At 42.2% G+C, this 17539-nt stretch overlaps 1 protein-coding gene across 2 annotated transcripts; it reads left to right on the forward strand.

The window, feature by feature from the left end:
- The first annotated feature begins 864 nt into the window (after positions 1-864).
- Positions 865-14960, forward strand: scinlb (scinderin like b). 2 transcript variants are annotated; one of them, XM_003437783.5, is made up of 17 exons: positions 866-1020; positions 3047-3234; positions 4240-4394; positions 6618-6779; positions 6913-7062; positions 7484-7573; positions 7737-7869; positions 8193-8281; positions 8382-8597; positions 8689-8822; positions 9004-9094; positions 10143-10313; positions 10403-10577; positions 11091-11206; positions 13668-13745; positions 13844-13904; positions 14142-14960. In XM_003437783.5, exons 2-17 carry the CDS (start codon positions 3054-3056, stop codon positions 14300-14302), a joined length of 2163 nt encoding a protein of 720 aa, XP_003437831.2. In that variant the 5' UTR covers positions 866-1020; positions 3047-3053; the 3' UTR covers positions 14303-14960. The 2 variants fall into 2 exon arrangements, with proteins under 2 accessions (XP_025755749.1, XP_003437831.2); XM_025899964.1 differs by lacking the exons at positions 13668-13745; positions 13844-13904; positions 14142-14960 and adding exons at positions 11341-11357; positions 11708-11804 and having other exon boundaries at positions 865-1020.
- Positions 14961-17539: the final 2579 nt, after the last annotated feature.

The raw sequence follows: 17539 nt of genomic DNA on the forward strand, positions 1-17539 counted from the left end.
GCTATACAAGCTATTAAATCATGGGTGTACTGAGTTGTTCACACACTGCTTTTTTTGAACTAATAACAACAAATATGCAACACATTGCTGTTCATGTGACATTATATTTAAAGAATTTCAGAAGGTATGGACCGGGTGAGTTTTTATTGGTGTCATTAGAACTGAAAGAGGGTGTACTTTCTGTTTCGCTGTACCTGTTGCAAAAGAAGTACAGCAGGTAGAGGCTGGGTGTGACTTGTGCAAGCATGCCTTCAAATGTGAGTGGTGTTTTCATGTGTGCAAATGGTGAGATGCCCCGTGGGATTTGTGCACTATGGTAACAAAGCCAAAAGGTGTTTTACATAATGTGTTTATCCTGAAGCTAATGAGACAGAATGAATGTTCTGAATGCTCTCGTTTAGAGGTATGTGTGGTGTCCTGTATGTGCAGGGGCTGGTTGGTTTATTCAACCAAGGGGGAAGTTGAAGTGTCACTAACATCTGTATTTCAGATCAACACACAGTTGTCTTTTGACTATAGCACCTGACGCTGTTTCCCAGCATCTGATTTCCTATGATACCTCTGCATTCTAGGATGTCAACGGCAGACACATTTCCCTGCTCTTGCTTTTTCCAGTAAGACCGATCTCAAGCCAAACCCAAAGTCACGCATTCAGGTGCTTCTAAGAAGCCATTGCATGCTGAACTTTGTCCCTCCCTACCTGAAAGCTTTACAATCTGCGCTGTGCAACAAGCATTTCACAGTCGTGTTGGCTCAGCACTGAAAAAGCAAACTTTCTTCCTGAATCATCACAGCACAATCCTCTCTTCTCAGAAAGCTTCTCTCTGCCCAATAAGTATTCATGCTGGACACTCCCCCAGCACTACTCCTCCTCCCCTTCCTCCTCCTCCGTCTCTACATCTACAGCACATCAAAACCCATAGAGTGTCCATAATCGCCTCACTCCCGCATCTACGACCTCCATCGACTCATCCGCTCCTCTCTCTTTCTCTCCCGTGTGATTCATCCTGCAAACAAACTGTGAGTTTCCCCCTTTTTTCCCATCTCCCTCCCTCCACCCATCGCCAGTTTACGTGTGTGCACACGCTGTGGCATTTCTGCACTTTAAATTCTTGCATAATTTCTTTAGATCAAAGGTGCACAGCTCGCGATCTTAGCTGATAATCGCTGACTTTTCGCTCTCATGTAGCCAGGCGAGTGAAATTCCAGATGTGGAAAGTTTCCAGTTGTTTTTTTCCCCCTCTTCTTTTTCTTCTTCTTCCTGAGTCACAGCAGCCAGAGAAAGGGGCTAAAAGGAAGGAGAGAAAGCGATAGAGTTAGTTCGTGATGGGAACTATTGCCGTCGATATTCTTTCGTGTTGCTGCTGATCGTTATCGTTTGATTGAAATATGACTGAAACAGAAGCTTAGATTGGAACATAGACAGTGGTTGCTGGGAAGTTATGCAATACTCATAAAAGAGGAAGAAGCAGCACAGACCATTCTTTATTCTTAACACAAATGCACTTTTTAAAATGTAAATATATCGGAGGTCTGCAGCAGACAAGCACAGCTGGTGGAAGATGCTCTTCCCAGCATATGACCCCCACTCCACCCCACCCACCCACAGAGATGCAACATTGTGCTCATTACTGTGTTACATTAGTGTTAATATCATTGCGTCTGTTTCCAGTTCATGTACTTTATGGGGTCTGGAGGTTTTGTCCATGATGCAGCACTTATTGATCAGCCTCTTACAGGAAGTCCACTCAATTTTTTACCTCCTTCACTGAAAGCTGAGCTGCAGGCCGCTCGTTTAAGACACAGCCCAGCAAACATCGCAGTAACAATAATCATCCAAGTGGTGATGCGTGATTGCTTGGATTGTGTTTGTTTGGTGTAATTTAAACTCTCAGCAACATTAAATATTTCAGCCTGCGGACTGAGCACGGTGCTTATCAGATGGAGGGTATATGAATGAAATGTAGGTTTATGGTTTTACAGCAGTAGAAGTGGACGTGGTCAGAGCTGCGTCATTGGAGAAGTCTCAGTCTAAGTACAGCAATAATCCTGCTGCCACACTTGTAATCAGGCTCTTGTGTAATCTGGACAAACTAGCAATCTGTACTGTATAATCTCTCAATTTCTTTGGAGCAAATGTTCACTCCTATCACAATATTTATGTATTTAAGAAGAACTTCCTGTGTGTTCCTGCACTGAGTGCTTCAGCTTTCTCACTGTGTTTTGTAGCAGTCCGGACATGTAGTATAACTTGATGTTATACAGTCACTCCATTATCAACCATAAAAATATGATAGGAGTTTATGAAGCAAGCAATACAGGTCACGCGGCACTGTCAGCCTGGAATGCAGTATTGTTTATTTTAGTGGAGATATGATTTTCTGATTAAATGTGTGCTGATAGTGGTACAAAGTTCCTGCATCCGTCATTTCTGATAAACATACTTTATTTCAGACTCTGGTGTCACAATATACAGCATATATTATGACTTTCTAGAACATCAAAGGGTTTCTTTTTTTCATGAGTTTGTGCAAAATAAATAAATAAATAAGATAATAAGCAGTCAGTCATTGATGTACGGTTCATGGCTAATATGATTATTGAAAGTTGGTTGACAGACGTCGAGCAGCAGTGCGTGGTATGGTTAAAGAACCTGTCTTTCTAGTTCAGTGTATAAAGTGAGTGTTCAAATATGGAAGAAGCTTAGAGGAGAAATAGAATGTATATTTATAAACTGCTGTGGTTAACCCCCCCTTCCCCCACTGGTGTTAAAACACAATCTAGCTTTTGTTGTTCAGGAAGCACATCATAAATTTGGTCACGCAAAATAACATTTGCATTGTGTTTGTGAGCGCTCTCAGCAGCATCTGCTGTGTTTCTGTCATTCTCAGAATGCTTTCTGTGGCTTTCCAGGACTTCACTTGCAGCCACGTTTTGCATGGCAAAAACATTAAAATTATTTTCTGTGTCTCTACCTGGCTTCCTTTAACTTCAAGACTATTTACTTCCTCTTTTTTTTTGTTTTTTAATCTTAATTGCATCTCAGAGCCATCATGGTTAGCCATAAGGAGTTTGAAACTGCAGGGAAGAAGCCAGGGCTGGAGGTGTGGCGTATCGAGAACATGGACCTCAAGCCGGTTCCCAAAGCCCTGTACGGCTCCTTTTACACTGGAGATGCCTACCTGCTGCTCTTCACCACCTCAGCCCCTTCATACAACATTCACATGTGGTTGGGTAAGACATGGATGCTGCGAACTGTAGCCTTGCACTTTACTGAGGCTTCTGCTTAGTTTTGTTTGATTGCACCAAAGCAGATCTACTTGTTTTCATTCACATTTAATGATAAAGTATGATGTTTGGTATTTTCCTCTGTTACGAGCTTAAGTGATAATTTCACAGTTTTAAAAAGTCACTTCCTCCAGAGCTGCTGTGTTTCCTTGCTATTTTTAGCACTTAAACTCACAGACAAGTGTAACATTGGGTTTGATGAAACCAAATGCCCGTGCTTCATTGTGAGCTTGCGCCACAACTGCCACAAGTTTTGAAACTGCTTTAGGTTTTCAGATCTTAGACCTGAAACATCCTCGCTTGTGTGAGTACCTTAAAGTAACAGCAGTTTGTGAAATTCCTCTTGCCTGCACAGTTCCCTTTTTTTGCCTTACAGTTAATTTATGTGTGAACAAAACACTCAGTGATGTGCAACTTTAACCACCCTGAACAATGCACCGAAGGAAAAGCCTATTTTCAACCCCAGACATTTTTTCTTTCCTTTTGGTTGCATAACAGACACATAAAACAAATGGCTGGATGACTCATATCTGGAATGCCCCTGCAGCTCATTAGAGAGGGGTACTAGTTTTTTTGCAGGTTTGCACAGTTCCCTGCCAGTCTGCATCCAATGCCATCCAACCATCTGCAAGACATTACAGTCTTTATATCACTGGAACACAATTAATCCTTCCGTCTGGGATCAATGTTAGTCATATAAAACTTGTGGAAAAGTTTTATCCATGTTGTGTGCCATCTGACAGTAATAGCAGGATACAGAGAGGCTCTGCTGCTCATGTGGTTTATGCGATTATAACCATGACTCCAGTCCTGTCTCAGAGGGCGCATAAGGTTACTGCTTGCTCTAAAGTGCTGCAGATTTCTCTGTGCGAAACTTGATTTTTGAGCGTGAACGCAAAGCAGTTGGAGGATTGTTTCTAGAATTAGCCTACAAACATCTTTTTTCTGCAGGGGATGAGTGTTCACAGGATGAGAGTGGAGCAGCAGCCATCTTTGCCTCACAGCTGGATGACTTCCTGGGTGGTGGCCCGGTGCAGTACAGGGAGGTGCAGAACTACGAGTCCAACACTTTCCTGGGTTACTTCAAGTCAGGCATCAAGTACCAGGTGAGCTTTACGATGAAGCATGGAAGTTGGGATCTTCCATGCAAACTACAGGTGGCTCTGGCAATCTGCGACAGAACAAAGCAGTCAAAGGGTTTTTGCCAACCAGTCACAAGATAGACATTTTTCTCTAACAACTGACAAATGACGAAAACAGGGGTGAGGTGGCTTGCCAAGGGGGTCACTGACTGGTCTCTAGGTATGCTTGAATGGTGCTTTAGCAATCAATTTCCCAGCCACCGCCATAAAAATTGTGAAACCACTCATCAGCTTGGTGGGGAATACACATTTTCCCCCCAAAACCGGTGGTTTTAAGGGTGACTGTGAGCCTTATTTGCTTGCCCCCTGTATTGATTCCATCACTGTCACACGTGCAAAATGGCAGACAAGTTAACATCACACCAGGTTACGTTTTGACACGGCTCTGAAGAAACCTTGATAAGAAAAACAAGCATTATTTTGTCCTGAAAATCATGCAAAGCTACACCAGTAGAGTCCAAAAAGTGAAGCTGGCAATGAGCAAGTAAATGACAGGGTCCAGTCAGCTATTAAAGGGCTATTGATAGGAGGAGAGGAACCACTGGTTTAAATTAGTAACTAAATAAGGAACATTTCTGTAATTTCTGCAATTAAATAACAGAACCATTAAAATATATAAGTCCTGTAAACAGTGAGAGGTGTGATGACTAATATTTTAAACATAGAACAGCGTTCTGCTGCAGAACTCTGTTTGACTGAAACATATCTGCAGTGTTAATGATTACCAGCGTCCTGTGAACTTTGTTGTTGAGATGAGCTGATGATTCTGAAGTTCAAAGAAATCATAGCATTCCCCCCTTTTTTCTATATCTGTCTGAGGGTGTGTCTGATAGACTGATTGATTATAACCTAGGCAACCCGCCTCTGCAAATAAGGATACTGAGAAACACAAGCTGAACCACTTTTAACAGCCATCTGTTTCTCATAACCCCACCCCCTTTGTGGCTTTAGTTAAATGTAATTAGACCGAATGCTTGCTTACTACTTTTGTTGGAGGGTTTTGCTCTGCATATGTTGCAGAGTCCAACCAAACTGGCAGTGTTTGGACACATCGAAGCCGAAACAGAACCAAACCTCACCTTCCCGACAGTAGAGCTTTGCTAACTCTACTGTCAGGAAACTATTCTGACAATAAACAGAGCATGCGTTGTTGCCACGGAAAAAATTGCTACCATTTGACCAAAAACAGCATGAATGTGGTTTTCATTTGGTGGTCAAAGTAGCCACGCCCCCCCTTCCCCCCAAGAGTCTAACAACACTCTGTCTTCAGACCTCACCAGAGGATGAGTCACTGACTCTTCTGGGTGTTTTTTTTTTTTTTTCAAAGTCTAATTTAAGCAAGTTTCCTTTGTTGTTGTTTTCACCCATATTTCAGTGAAAACCACTTTAGTCAAACGAGGATCACTGTTCCATCTGCGGTAAAGCTCTGGATACACAGCAAACACAGCAGAGGACGGATCAGTGGTGGCAGGCATTACACTGAGTTAGGTTAGAAAGAGCATACAGATGAGAAACTGGGGTGAGGAGGGTTGCAAAGTAGCTTGCAGAAGGATCATGTTGAGGGAAATCACATTATGAGACTTTTAAAAGTCTACAAAACACAAACATTTAATTCAACTTCTATTTCAGTTTATTTTTTGTGTGGTTATAAACTGACAAGGATCATCATGTTGTTCTTCTCCAGCAGAGAGTATTTCTGTTACTCATTTTCTACGGTTCATTTGCATGTTTTCTAAATACTTGCTTTGTTTATTGGCTTTACCAAGGACGGCACATTACGTGATAATCCCATCCCCCAGGTACAACGGTGTTGCACACAACAATCTTCATTTTATCCTCAGTCATCATGTTAGTTTCTTTTCCGCCCATTGTCTTTGTTACCTCAGAGTGATGGCATGTGGTTATGCCATTAATTGACAGCATGTCTTAAGGAACCATTTGTTTCTTTAAGATTTTACAGTCCCGAGTTAAACTCATTTCACCGTCAGCTGACTCCTGACGTCCTCCCCTTGAACATTTATGACTTACCTTGTCGTTTGGCCTGTGTGTAGTAGTTGTAACTAAAACTGCAGCGCAGGTGTAAAGGTAGCTCATCTTCTCTTAAATCAGCTCATCCCCCGCATTGCTTAGATTTGAAGGAATATTCACAGAATAAAACTTAATGCAAATCATCATTGGATTTCACAGAAAGGGGGTGTGGCCTCAGGTTTCAAACATGTAGTGACCAACGGCGTGGATGTAAAACGTCTGCTGCACGTTAAGGGTCGCAGGGTCATCAGAGCAACAGAGGTGAATATGTCCTGGGACAGCTTCAACAAAGGAGACTGCTTCATCATTGACCTGGGAAAGGTGAGCTGTTTTTTATTTGTGTGTGTGTTTGCTACTGTATATACAGAGTGTAGTTTAACCGATACAGTTTCTGTGAAATAGTTACGGCTTTCACATCTTTAAACCTCATTTCCCGGGTTTTCCCCTCCTGCAGGACATCTATCAGTGGTGCGGCAGTGAGTGTAACCGTTTCGAGCGGCTGAAGGCCTCCGAGGTCACCATCGACATCAGAGATAATGAGAGGAACGGCAGAGCCAAAGTGCATATGGTGGAGGAGGGGGACGAGCCGGATCCCATCATACAGGTCAGACACGCACATTCCTCACTTGTCTCCCTCTTCTAGGAAATGTCACCACACTTTAACCTCAGAGGTGATCACTCGAGAGCAGGAGCTTTAAGTGCAATTAATGCATTCGACTGCCACGGAGTTAGTCAGTGTGGGAACGACGGGGCACAGTTCTGGCCTTTGTAAGTGCTGCTCATACGCCAGCTCTGTGCCAGGGCAGCTTTGTAAACACTTCCTTTACAACAAGATGGCTAAACTCTAGAGATGCCTAATGAGATAGAGAGAGTTAGGGGAGGGCTGGTTTAACGAGCATACTTTCAATTTATAGAGATATTTGTTCATCTGAATAAAGCTGTGTTTATATTTGCACTAAAAAGCTTTTTAATCAGTGCTAATGATGATAAACCTTTAGTGATTACTGCCTTTGCTTGTTGTTTAGGTTCTAGGACCAAAAACCTCCATCGCCCCCAGTACTCCGGATGACGACAAGGTGGAGACTTCCAACAGGAAGAAGGCTGCCCTCTACATGGTGAGAAACACAAGTGACAGTCAAAGAAATGTAAACACCCTGGCTTTGATACAAGGGTGGAAAGACTTCATAGCGAAAAAGAAATTTCATCTTATAATTATAGAAAACAAAACAAAACACAGAATCAGTATCTGATGGGGCCTATTTCCCTTTTTTTTTTTAGATCTCAGATGCATCTGGCTCTATGAAGGTGACATCTGTGGCTCCATCCAGTCCCTTCAAACAGGCCATGCTGTCTCCAGAGGAGTGCTACATCCTGGACAACGGGGTGGACAAGACCATCTTTGTATGGAAAGGTGCAGCAAAACATTTTTGTGATAACACTTCTAATATTCTTGTCCTTTTTTCGCACAAATTATAACAAAGAAATGATTGGAAAGTGTGTGTTTTCACCTTTTTGGTCTCTCTGATTAAGGCTACATATGTGAAAGACATATATTTAAATGCAGTTGGTTTTATTTTTGGCACTGCTGAACAATAACAGGAAATCTACAGCAGTAATTTTGTGTTTTATGACTGCACTGCAATTAGTCTCTTTACGTAAATATCTGCAGATATTTCTCTCTCTGAATAACATAAAGGTGAATTACACCTCCTTTGTTTTATCTGATTCCAACAGGCCCTAAGGCCAATGCGTCGGAGCGTAAAGCAGCCATGGCTGCAGGTCAGCAGTTCATCACTGATAAGGGATACAGCAAAAATACAACGGTAAAGCCGGCATATACTTAGTAACTCAGACAAAAGAAAATACATTTGTAAATCCCACAGTGCAGCTAACCATAAAGGCAAATCTCTGTATGACTTGCAGATCCAGGTACTTCCTGCAGGTGGCGAAACGTCTCTCTTTAAGCAGTTCTTTTCCGACTGGAGGGATAAGGATGAGACCACAGGTCCCGGTAAGGCCTACACTATTGGCCGCATAGCCAAAGTGAAGCAGGTTCCCTTTGATGCCTCCACCCTACACACAAACAAAGCCATGGCGGCGCAGCACGGCATGGTGGACGATGGCAAGGGCAAAGTCCAGGTAGGAGGGTGTTAAAAAGTGAAACAATCACACAGATAAACACAATTGTGAGGTTTTATTTTTTTAAAAAGATTGGGGTCTGGTGTTCTAGATCTGGCGTGTTGAGGATGGTGCAAATGTGCCCGTGGATCCCTCCGCCTATGGTCACTTCTATGGGGGAGACTGTTACCTCATCCTCTACAGCTACAGACAGGGATCACGGGAGCAGCACATCATATACACATGGTGGGTAAAACAGCAAAACATGTATAAAGCATATAATCTCTTTAAATTAGTATGAAGTAAAAGCTGTGGCAGAGTGTGCCACACCCTGTCTAAGATCTCTCTCTCTCTCTATCTCACACACTCACACACAAACGCACGAGTTAATAACATGTTTCAGACTGTGTTGGTGCTACTGTGTCAGGCAGGGGCTGAAGTGCACGCAAGACGAACTGGCCGCTTCAGCGTTCCTCACAGTGAAGCTGGATGACTCAATGGGAGGAGCCCCAGTTCAGGTTAGAACCTGACCCACTAGACACCTCAACATCACATGCACGAAACAAGTCTGTGTAATCACAGAAAGACCCTGTAATGGAAACATTAGACCTTTGACTTAGAAATGTTAAAGAAACAACAGTTATTGTATTGGCGTCATTTTTTCTTCCTAAATGACTGACATGAACAGATAAAGGTGATATGAGATCCTTCATTGAGTAAGAGCTTATGGCTAAGGTCTCAAACTAACCTTAATGCGTACATATAGCATTAATCTTTCTTTGAATCTGCTCATCACACTTCCCACATAACTAGTACGCATCATTTTTAACTCATGGGCTGTGTAACAAAGACTAAAACAAATATTGTCTGCCTGTCTCCTTCAAATGTATTAACTATTACAGAGGATTTAGTGTGGCTGATGAAAACTAATTGCCTCATAAAGATCCCATAAGAAAGAAAAAAAAACATCCCCCAGGATAACCAGCAGAGGGCAGTGTTTCTATATTTTTTATTTTGATCCCATCCAAACTGCAGCACGTTTTAATAGATAAGGTGCCATAACTACAGGAATTGCATTAAAACGTGGGTAAACATTGACCCTCAGTTAGTGCTAGTTATACATCAAACTCTCAGCAATACTGGAGACATTAAGACATTTCTGAGATGTTTTAAGCTGATTTTCTCACACGACCATGCCAACACAACTGATATTTTTGAGTATTTTCTTTAAAAAAAAACTCATGTATTTAAAATATTAGATAATAATCATCACACTATATTGCTATTTAGTTAAAATATTTCACATTTTTTTCAGTTGTGTTGCATTTGTCTGTGGTATAAAAATCACTTAGCTGAAACTCCATTTAATTATAGTGAATATCAAGTGAGCATTGATTTATTTCAGTCTTATTATTGCTGCACATAGTGATACAGAACCTTAGAGTACCACTTCACTTTGGTTTTGGTAAGCCTAAGAACAAAATCTGTAGCTAAACTGGAATAACTGGATTAGTCATTGCCTTTGCTGGTGAATTATGTTAATACCCAAGCTCCACCCACCCACAGGTGAGAGTGACACAGGGTCAGGAGCCTCCCCACCTGATGAGCATCTTCCAGGGCAAGCCAATGATCATCCACAGTGGAGGAACGTCACGCAAAGGTGGACAGACACAAGCCGCCAGCACTCGCCTCTTCCACATCCGGCAGAGCTCCTCCAATGCTACCCGTGCGGTGGAGGTAAGCTGGTTCGCAACACACTGTATGTGTGAGTGTGTGTGTGTACAAGAGAGTTCTTATTTGCTCCTCTCACCTGTGTGGTTCCTCAGGTCCAAGCTACTGCCTCCAATCTGAACACCAACGATGTGTTTGTGCTGAAAACCTCAAGTGGCTTGTTTGTGTGGCGTGGCGTGGGTGCCAGCGATAAGGAGATGGAAGCGGCCAAGCATGTGGTGGCTTTCCTGGGTGGTAGTCCCAGCAATGTGTCAGAGGGCAAGGAGCCAGGTGAGTCCCCAACATAAAACAAGTGAGAACTTTCCTTGTTTATTGCTCAGTACTCACCTGTGAGGAAAGAAACTAACTCTGCGCCTTTTTCTTTTATTTAACTGAAGATAAAAAAAGGAGGAATTTTATGGGAAATATTTAATCTCTGGAAAAAAATCACATTTTAATTTGTTTTGATTTTGATTCACAATTGAGTGATAAAAGATGCTAGTTTCCGTTTGTTTATTTGTTTTGGCTGTTTTTAAGTTACTTACAAAATGTGTATATAAGCTAAGAAATTACTTATGTAAAGCCAAATTCTACCTTTATTTGCCATTCGCATTGATGCCTGATGGCGTCAGGGATACTGAACATTAACATTTCACGTCTGATTATGATTACACTTAAAGAGCTGATGCATCTCATTAATCAGTGGCCCAAAGAGGCTGTGATTCACTTCCTGTCCAAACAAATGAAGCATCAATTAAATGTTACATGTAGCTAAAGTCTGTTGTGTTTATTTTTCTCTCACAGCTGACTTCTGGTCTGCTCTGGGAGGCAAAACGGATTACCAGACGTCAAAGAGTCTGCAGAGCGGGATCAGACCCCCACGTCTCTTTGGCTGCTCCAACAAAACAGGAAACCTCAGTGTAAGTCAGGGAGAAGAATGCAGCTCAAACTTTTTTTTATTAGAGTGTACATGTCACATCTGGCTAAAGATCAGGCATAACATTATGACCATCTCCTAATATTGTGTTGGTCTCCCTTTTGCTCCCCAAAAAAGCCCTGATTGGTCTAGGCTTGGACGCAAATAGACCCCTGAAGGTGTGCTGTGGTATCTGGCATCAAGATGTTAGCAACAGATACTTTAAGTTGTCTAAGTTGGGAGGTGGGGCCTCCATGAATCAGACTTGTTTGTCCAGCATATCCTACAGGATTAATATCTGGATAATTTGGAGTCAGCATCTCAAACTCGCTGTTGTGCTCCTCAAACCATTCCTGAACCATTCCTGCTTTGTGGCAGGGTGCATTATCCTGCTGAAAGAGGCCACTGCCATCAGGGAGTACCGTTTCCATGAAAGGATGCACATGGTCTGCAACAATACTTAAGAAGGTAGTATGTGTCAAAGTAACATCCACATGGATGGCAGGACCCAAGGTTTCCCAGCAGAGCATTGCCCAAATATCACACTTTCTCCAACAGCTTGCCTTCTTCCCATAGTGCATCATGCTGCCAGGTGTTCCCAGGTAAGTGATGCACACGCACGTGGCCATCCACATGAGGTAAAAGAAAACATGATTCACCAGACCAGATCACCTTCTCGCATTGCTCTGTGGTCCAGTTCTGATGCTCACGTGTCCATTGTTGGTGCTTTAGGCAGTAGACAGTATTCAGCATGGACACCCTGACTAATCTGTGGTTATGCAGCCCTGCACACAACAAACTGTGTTGCTCCTTGAATTCTGACACCTTTCTATCAGAACCAGCATGAACTTTTTGGGTAATTTGAGCTACAGTAGCTTATCTGTTGGATTAGACCACAAGTGCATCAGTGAGCCTTGGCCACCAGTAACCCTGTCGCTGGTTCCCCACTGGTCCATCCTTGGATCACTTTTGATAGATACTGACCACTACAGACCGAGAACGCCCCACAAGGGCCTCATTAATCCTAATATGGCCCTCATCAAGCTCACTCAAATCCTCACACCTGCCCATTTTTCCAGCTTCTAACTCTTCGGGCGTTTATCAATATGCGTACTTGTGCGTACTTGCGTTCTCGTGTACTCGTGATACGTCATCAGTCGGAGACCAAGTACTGTTCCAATTCGAAGTACGCATCACGCCGAGAACGCGAAAAAGTCCCGGATGTGTTCTCGATCCGCCCGTTTTATCGAGCATGCATCGGTGTAGACTTGGTACAGCTAAATATCCCAGAATGCATTTCGTCCAAAACTCAACAGCGGACTCCCGGCACATCGTTTCCAACCCCCCCCCAAACCGCTCGCGGACTTCTCACTACTCAGGTTAAAGAAAAAACAGCAGCTGTCTATAGTATTGAGTGTCCACTAGAATAGAAATAAAAGCGTTCTAACATCTCACCTGCTTGTTTTTATTAAGGTATGTACACGTATGTACATGTACACTATTTTTATTAATAGAGGTTTCACTACTGAGGTTAAAAATGATATATAAGTCACTTAGATCACTTCTAAATGTTAATGTTTGGTTTATTTCAGTGTTTTATTTGTTCCTGAGTAAATCGGTTTGGCTGTGATTAAAGTTAAGCTTCATAACATGTTACTCACAGTTAAATTAGGAGAGGACGGCAGTAAAAACTCCGGACCTGTGACATCATCACGCACGCAGGTGTTCCGACTGTACAAATCACGAGTCCGTGCTCGCGTACTTGAGAATTGAGAAACGGCCGACGAGTCCGTGCTCGCGTTCTCGGCAGGTACGTACTCACCGAGAACGCGAGTACGTACTCGCGTACTTGGGCATTGATAAACGGCCTTCAGCTTTGAAGACAAATGCCGTTTCTCAATATGCGTACTTGTGCGTACTTGCGTTCTCGTGTACTCGTGATACGTCATCAGTCGGAGACCAAGTACTGTTCCAATTCGAAGTACGCATCAAACCGAGAACGCGAAAAAGTCCCGGATGTGTTCTCCCTCCGCCCGTTTTATCGACCATGCATCGGTGGTGACTTGTGTGGACTTGGTACAGCTAAATATCCCAGAATGCATTTCGTCCGAAACTCAGACAAAGGCCGTTTCTCAATTCTCAAGTACGTGAGTACGTACTCGCGTTCTCGGCGAGTCCGTACTCCCGTGCGTTCTCGGCCAGTACGTACTCGCCGAGAACGCGAGTACGTACTCACGTACTTGAGAATTGAGAAACGGCAAAAATGTTCACTTGCTCCCTAATATATCCCACCCACTAACAGCTGCCACAATGAAGAGATAATCAGTGTTATTCACTTCACCTGTCAGTACTCTTAATGTTATGCCTGATCAGTGTATAGTGTTAATTTGGTAAGGACTGTGACATTTGAATGCACCTAAACCTGCACGCAGTCAGTCTGAGCTTCCTTTTGTCCCATCTCTCAGGTGGAAGAAGTTCCTGGAGACTTCACTCAGTCAGATCTGGCCACTGATGATGTAATGCTCCTGGACACCTGGGATCAGGTGAGATGACCTTTCTGGCATGTGTGAAATGTCACTTTCAGAACTTTTGTAGGACATACTTTTAAAATTCTGACTTTTGAAATCTCTCCTGTCTCTAGGTCTTCATTTGGATTGGCAAAGATGCCAATGACGTGGAAAAGGAAGGAGCTCCCAAAATAGGTTTGTTACATTACAACTGAAAAAAAGTTAAAGATAATTTCCAAAGCACACGCAAGATACTGTTTGACAGCATCTTGCATGTGAAACAGAATCAGTAAACTTATTGTGCTTAAGTATTTTAAGTTTCAAATCAAAAACCAAAAACCTTAAGATCAGAGGTAAACACCACCTCTCTTCATATTCTCATCCTCCATCTCTCCACCTGTCCTTTCCCCTCTCTTCCTTCTTGTTGTGCAGCAAAAGAATATGTGGACTCGGATCCCTCCGGTCGCAAAGGAATTGCCATCACCACCATCAAACAGGGAGCAGAGCCTCCAACTTTCACTGGCTGGTTCCAGGCTTGGGATCCCAAGATGTGGGACACAGATCCATTGGACCGAATCCGTGCCCGCTTCTGAACACAGAACTCCAGGCTCTCCGTCTATGTCTGACTCCTTACCTATCCTGCAGTTCCTAATGCTGTTTTTGTTCATTTTAATTTCAATCCCCAAGTGCCAAAAACCAATGGTATTGCCGTTATCACCCTAATAGCTGCCTCGGCAACAGTGCAGCGCACTGGGCTTCATAAACAGGAATAAATCACATCTGCATGCAAACGATGGCTTCTGCTAGCAGTTATGTTTAATTGGTCAAAATGGTTGATTGATCATGTCCAAAAGCCTGTCACCTTTACATGTTTAGCAAATACCCACTGAGGTCTCTAATAGAAAAATAAAATACGAAAGCCATTTAGGCAGCTGGACAAATCCTCTGTTTCTGTTTTTTTTACTGTTCTACATGTGTGTTCAGAAGGAGCCATTCTCTCATGCTTTCTTTACAGTTTCTGTATCAAAACAGCTTACTTCTTTACTACACATAAATGCATGGTGTTTTATCATTGATAATGGAAAGTTGTACACTTGCTATGAGTTGCATGGAGCTTTTTTGGGGGGGGGGAGGAATCTGTGCACATTAATTTAAGAGTCGCACAATGGTATGTGTATGTCATATGTTAAAAATCTACTAAATGAGATTTTCACATAGATGACTTTTAAATAAAGCTCACAGTGTTTCAAACTTGTGATTACTGAGCGTTCTTGAGCCTTGAAAGCCAGTGCACCGCACCACCAGCGTATTTATTATTTCGCCTACAGAAATCGTAAGGTCTATCAGCCACATCTCACTAAATGTTTTCCCTCTGTTTGATGGGGAATAAAGCAAAATGGGACCTTGTTGCAACACCAGTAGAAGTAGGAAGAAGAAATGAAAACTCTGCTCACAGCTGCACTGTTCTTCAGGATGGCAATACACTTTAATAGAGGAAGTGGCCTTAGCACAATTTTTATTTTTTGCACTGCTGTGTATACTCACATTTGGGTAAAGTCAATGTTCTCTTCTCCCTGGAGAAGACACAAACTCCGCGTCAGGGGGATCAAAAGCTAGTGTACTCCAAGTGCCAGCCCTTTAAAGCTGGGATAAATGGGAGGGCTGTATCAGAAAGTGCATCTGGCATAAAATCTGCACCAAATCAAACATGCAGATCCAACCACTGTGGTGACTTCTTGGAAAATAAGGGAGCAGGTGAAAGGGCCTTCTTTAGTAAAATACAACCTAAAATCTTTGCATAACTGGAAAACCAATTTAAGATAAGATAAGATAAGATAAGAAGAACTTTATTTATCCCGAGGGAAATTCCTTCGTCATACACATGCTCAGTGCAGCAAGAGTAACAGAGGAACAGATGAATAAAGATATACAATAATATACAATAAGAATTGTAGGATACCGTAGTGTACAGTAGGATAGTGCAAATATAATATCAAAATAACTCTAACAAAGTAACAATATAACTATATCAGGTAAAATAAATAACATTATGAGCACTGGTTACAAGAACACAAACATTTTAACAATTTCATATTAAAGATTGTGTGCATGTGCCTAATAAGACCGAGGGCACAGGCCACCAAAGGTCCTGTGTACTTTATAGGAGTCATATGAGACATATTTGATAGAAATATACCAAGGTCTTTATTAACTATGTGTATAAGTCAGTGATTCTAGCTCCATGACAAATAATGTGAGAGTCACCGCTTTAACCAAAATGTACAAAGTTATTAAACAAAAATAAACAAAAACCATAATTACTTTCATGAGGTGGGTTGGTCAATGGTATCCATGTGTCAGCAGTTGGTTGAGTGCTTGAATGTTTGGTGTAAAACATGAATTATTATGGACAGGGCCAAACAAACAAATAGCATTGTTCTGGATGGACCAATAAATAGATGGAAAGAGTGTGCAACAACTGAGATAGACAGCTCTTAAATGCCCCAGGGGGACTGCACGGGTGCCCCAAGCTGCACCAATTTAAACCTCCTACCAGGAACACACAAGGCAACATAGAGGACAAAAGGGGAAAACATACAGCAGGCTTAGCGAAAGCAGCAAGGCAGAGTGCCCTCATACTAAGCCGTCAGAATATGAAGTATTTATTCTTTTCCTCAGCACTATATTCAACACACCTAACAGCTTATTGGCCCTGGGCATGTATGCTGGGCAGTTTGACTGCCCAGTTGCTGTTTCCACCAGCGGATTCAGCTGTGCAACACACTAGTTGAGACAAACCTTCACTGATAAGGTTTTATTTCTAAAAGTCAGTATTTTCACAATAAAAGTCTTTCAAACCACCTGTTTAAATGTGAACAAAAGGGATCTTTCAGCAGCTCCCATCCAATTAGTTTCACACTCACACCACCACTGAATTAAGAAGCCAAAGTGAAAGCAGTCTGTATGCAGAGAAGCAGCTTGTTTAGCTTGAAGCATTTTTTTTCCTTACAACTGCAGGAAGAATTTCTATAGAAAGAAATAATGGAAAAAAACATTTTTTTCTGCTATTTAATTTAATTGTTTAAAGGATAGTTAATTACTTTGTTGTAATACAAATGGGCATTGGAAATGTCTTCATCAATAGGAAAAGCAGTAAAACTGAAATACATTTAAGAGGTTAACATTTATAAATTTCTTCACATTTTCCAAAGCTATACAGTGGGGAATCTTTGGCGGGCCGAATCTGGCCACCGGCCCTTATGTTTGACACCCCTGCTCTACTATATGTAATGTGAAGACTTAATTACAAATTATAAGCAATTAAATTGGCTCTTTTTTGGACGGGCAGCGAAAGTCTGATAAGATAAGATAAGATAAGATAAGATGACCTTTATTAGTCCCACAGGTGGGAAATTTGTTTTGTTACTGGCTCTAGGAACCAGGAAGATTTAGTGACATTTTTTATTTTATTTTTTAACTGCCGAACATTAGTTAGCTTAAACCTTTGAGTATGTCACGTGCCCAGAAAAATCAGAACTTACAGAACACAGTTAAGTATTGTGCAGCCGCCTATTTATATCTCTTCCTACCTTGGACTAAGAATAGGTTAAGGGGGACAATGTGTCGACGGCTCCAAACATGAGATGGGACCTCACAAACCTTCCTTTAAATAGCCCTGTACCCACACAACAGGGACGCTATTACAGGCATTCAGTGACACAGTAACCTGCATTACCAGCCTCTAATGCAATGCGGTGGCGCTCCACAGATCTTCCCCCTTGTCTTAGCTGGCTGTTGAGGGATAAAGCTGAGCGCTATTCGGTCATGTG

The sequence above is a fragment of the Oreochromis niloticus genome, linkage group LG18 (genome assembly GCF_001858045.2).
Source record: "Oreochromis niloticus isolate F11D_XX linkage group LG18, O_niloticus_UMD_NMBU, whole genome shotgun sequence".
In the NCBI taxonomy this organism is placed as follows: domain Eukaryota; kingdom Metazoa; phylum Chordata; class Actinopteri; order Cichliformes; family Cichlidae; genus Oreochromis; species Oreochromis niloticus.

What these genes read in the sequence shown, in the direction of transcription:
- scinlb (XM_003437783.5), top strand. Translation starts at nt 3,054, where the DNA reads ATGGTTAGCCATAAGGAGTTTGAAACTGCAGGGAAGAAGCCAGGGCTG. An exon ending in TGGGAGGAGCCCCAGTTCAG is followed by an intron (nt 9,095 to 10,142) that starts GTTAGAACCTGA and finishes ACCCACCCACAG; the next exon opens with GTGAGAGTGACACAGGGTCA. An exon ending in GTCAGAGGGCAAGGAGCCAG is followed by an intron (nt 10,578 to 11,090) that starts GTGAGTCCCCAA and finishes TTTCTCTCACAG; the next exon opens with CTGACTTCTGGTCTGCTCTG.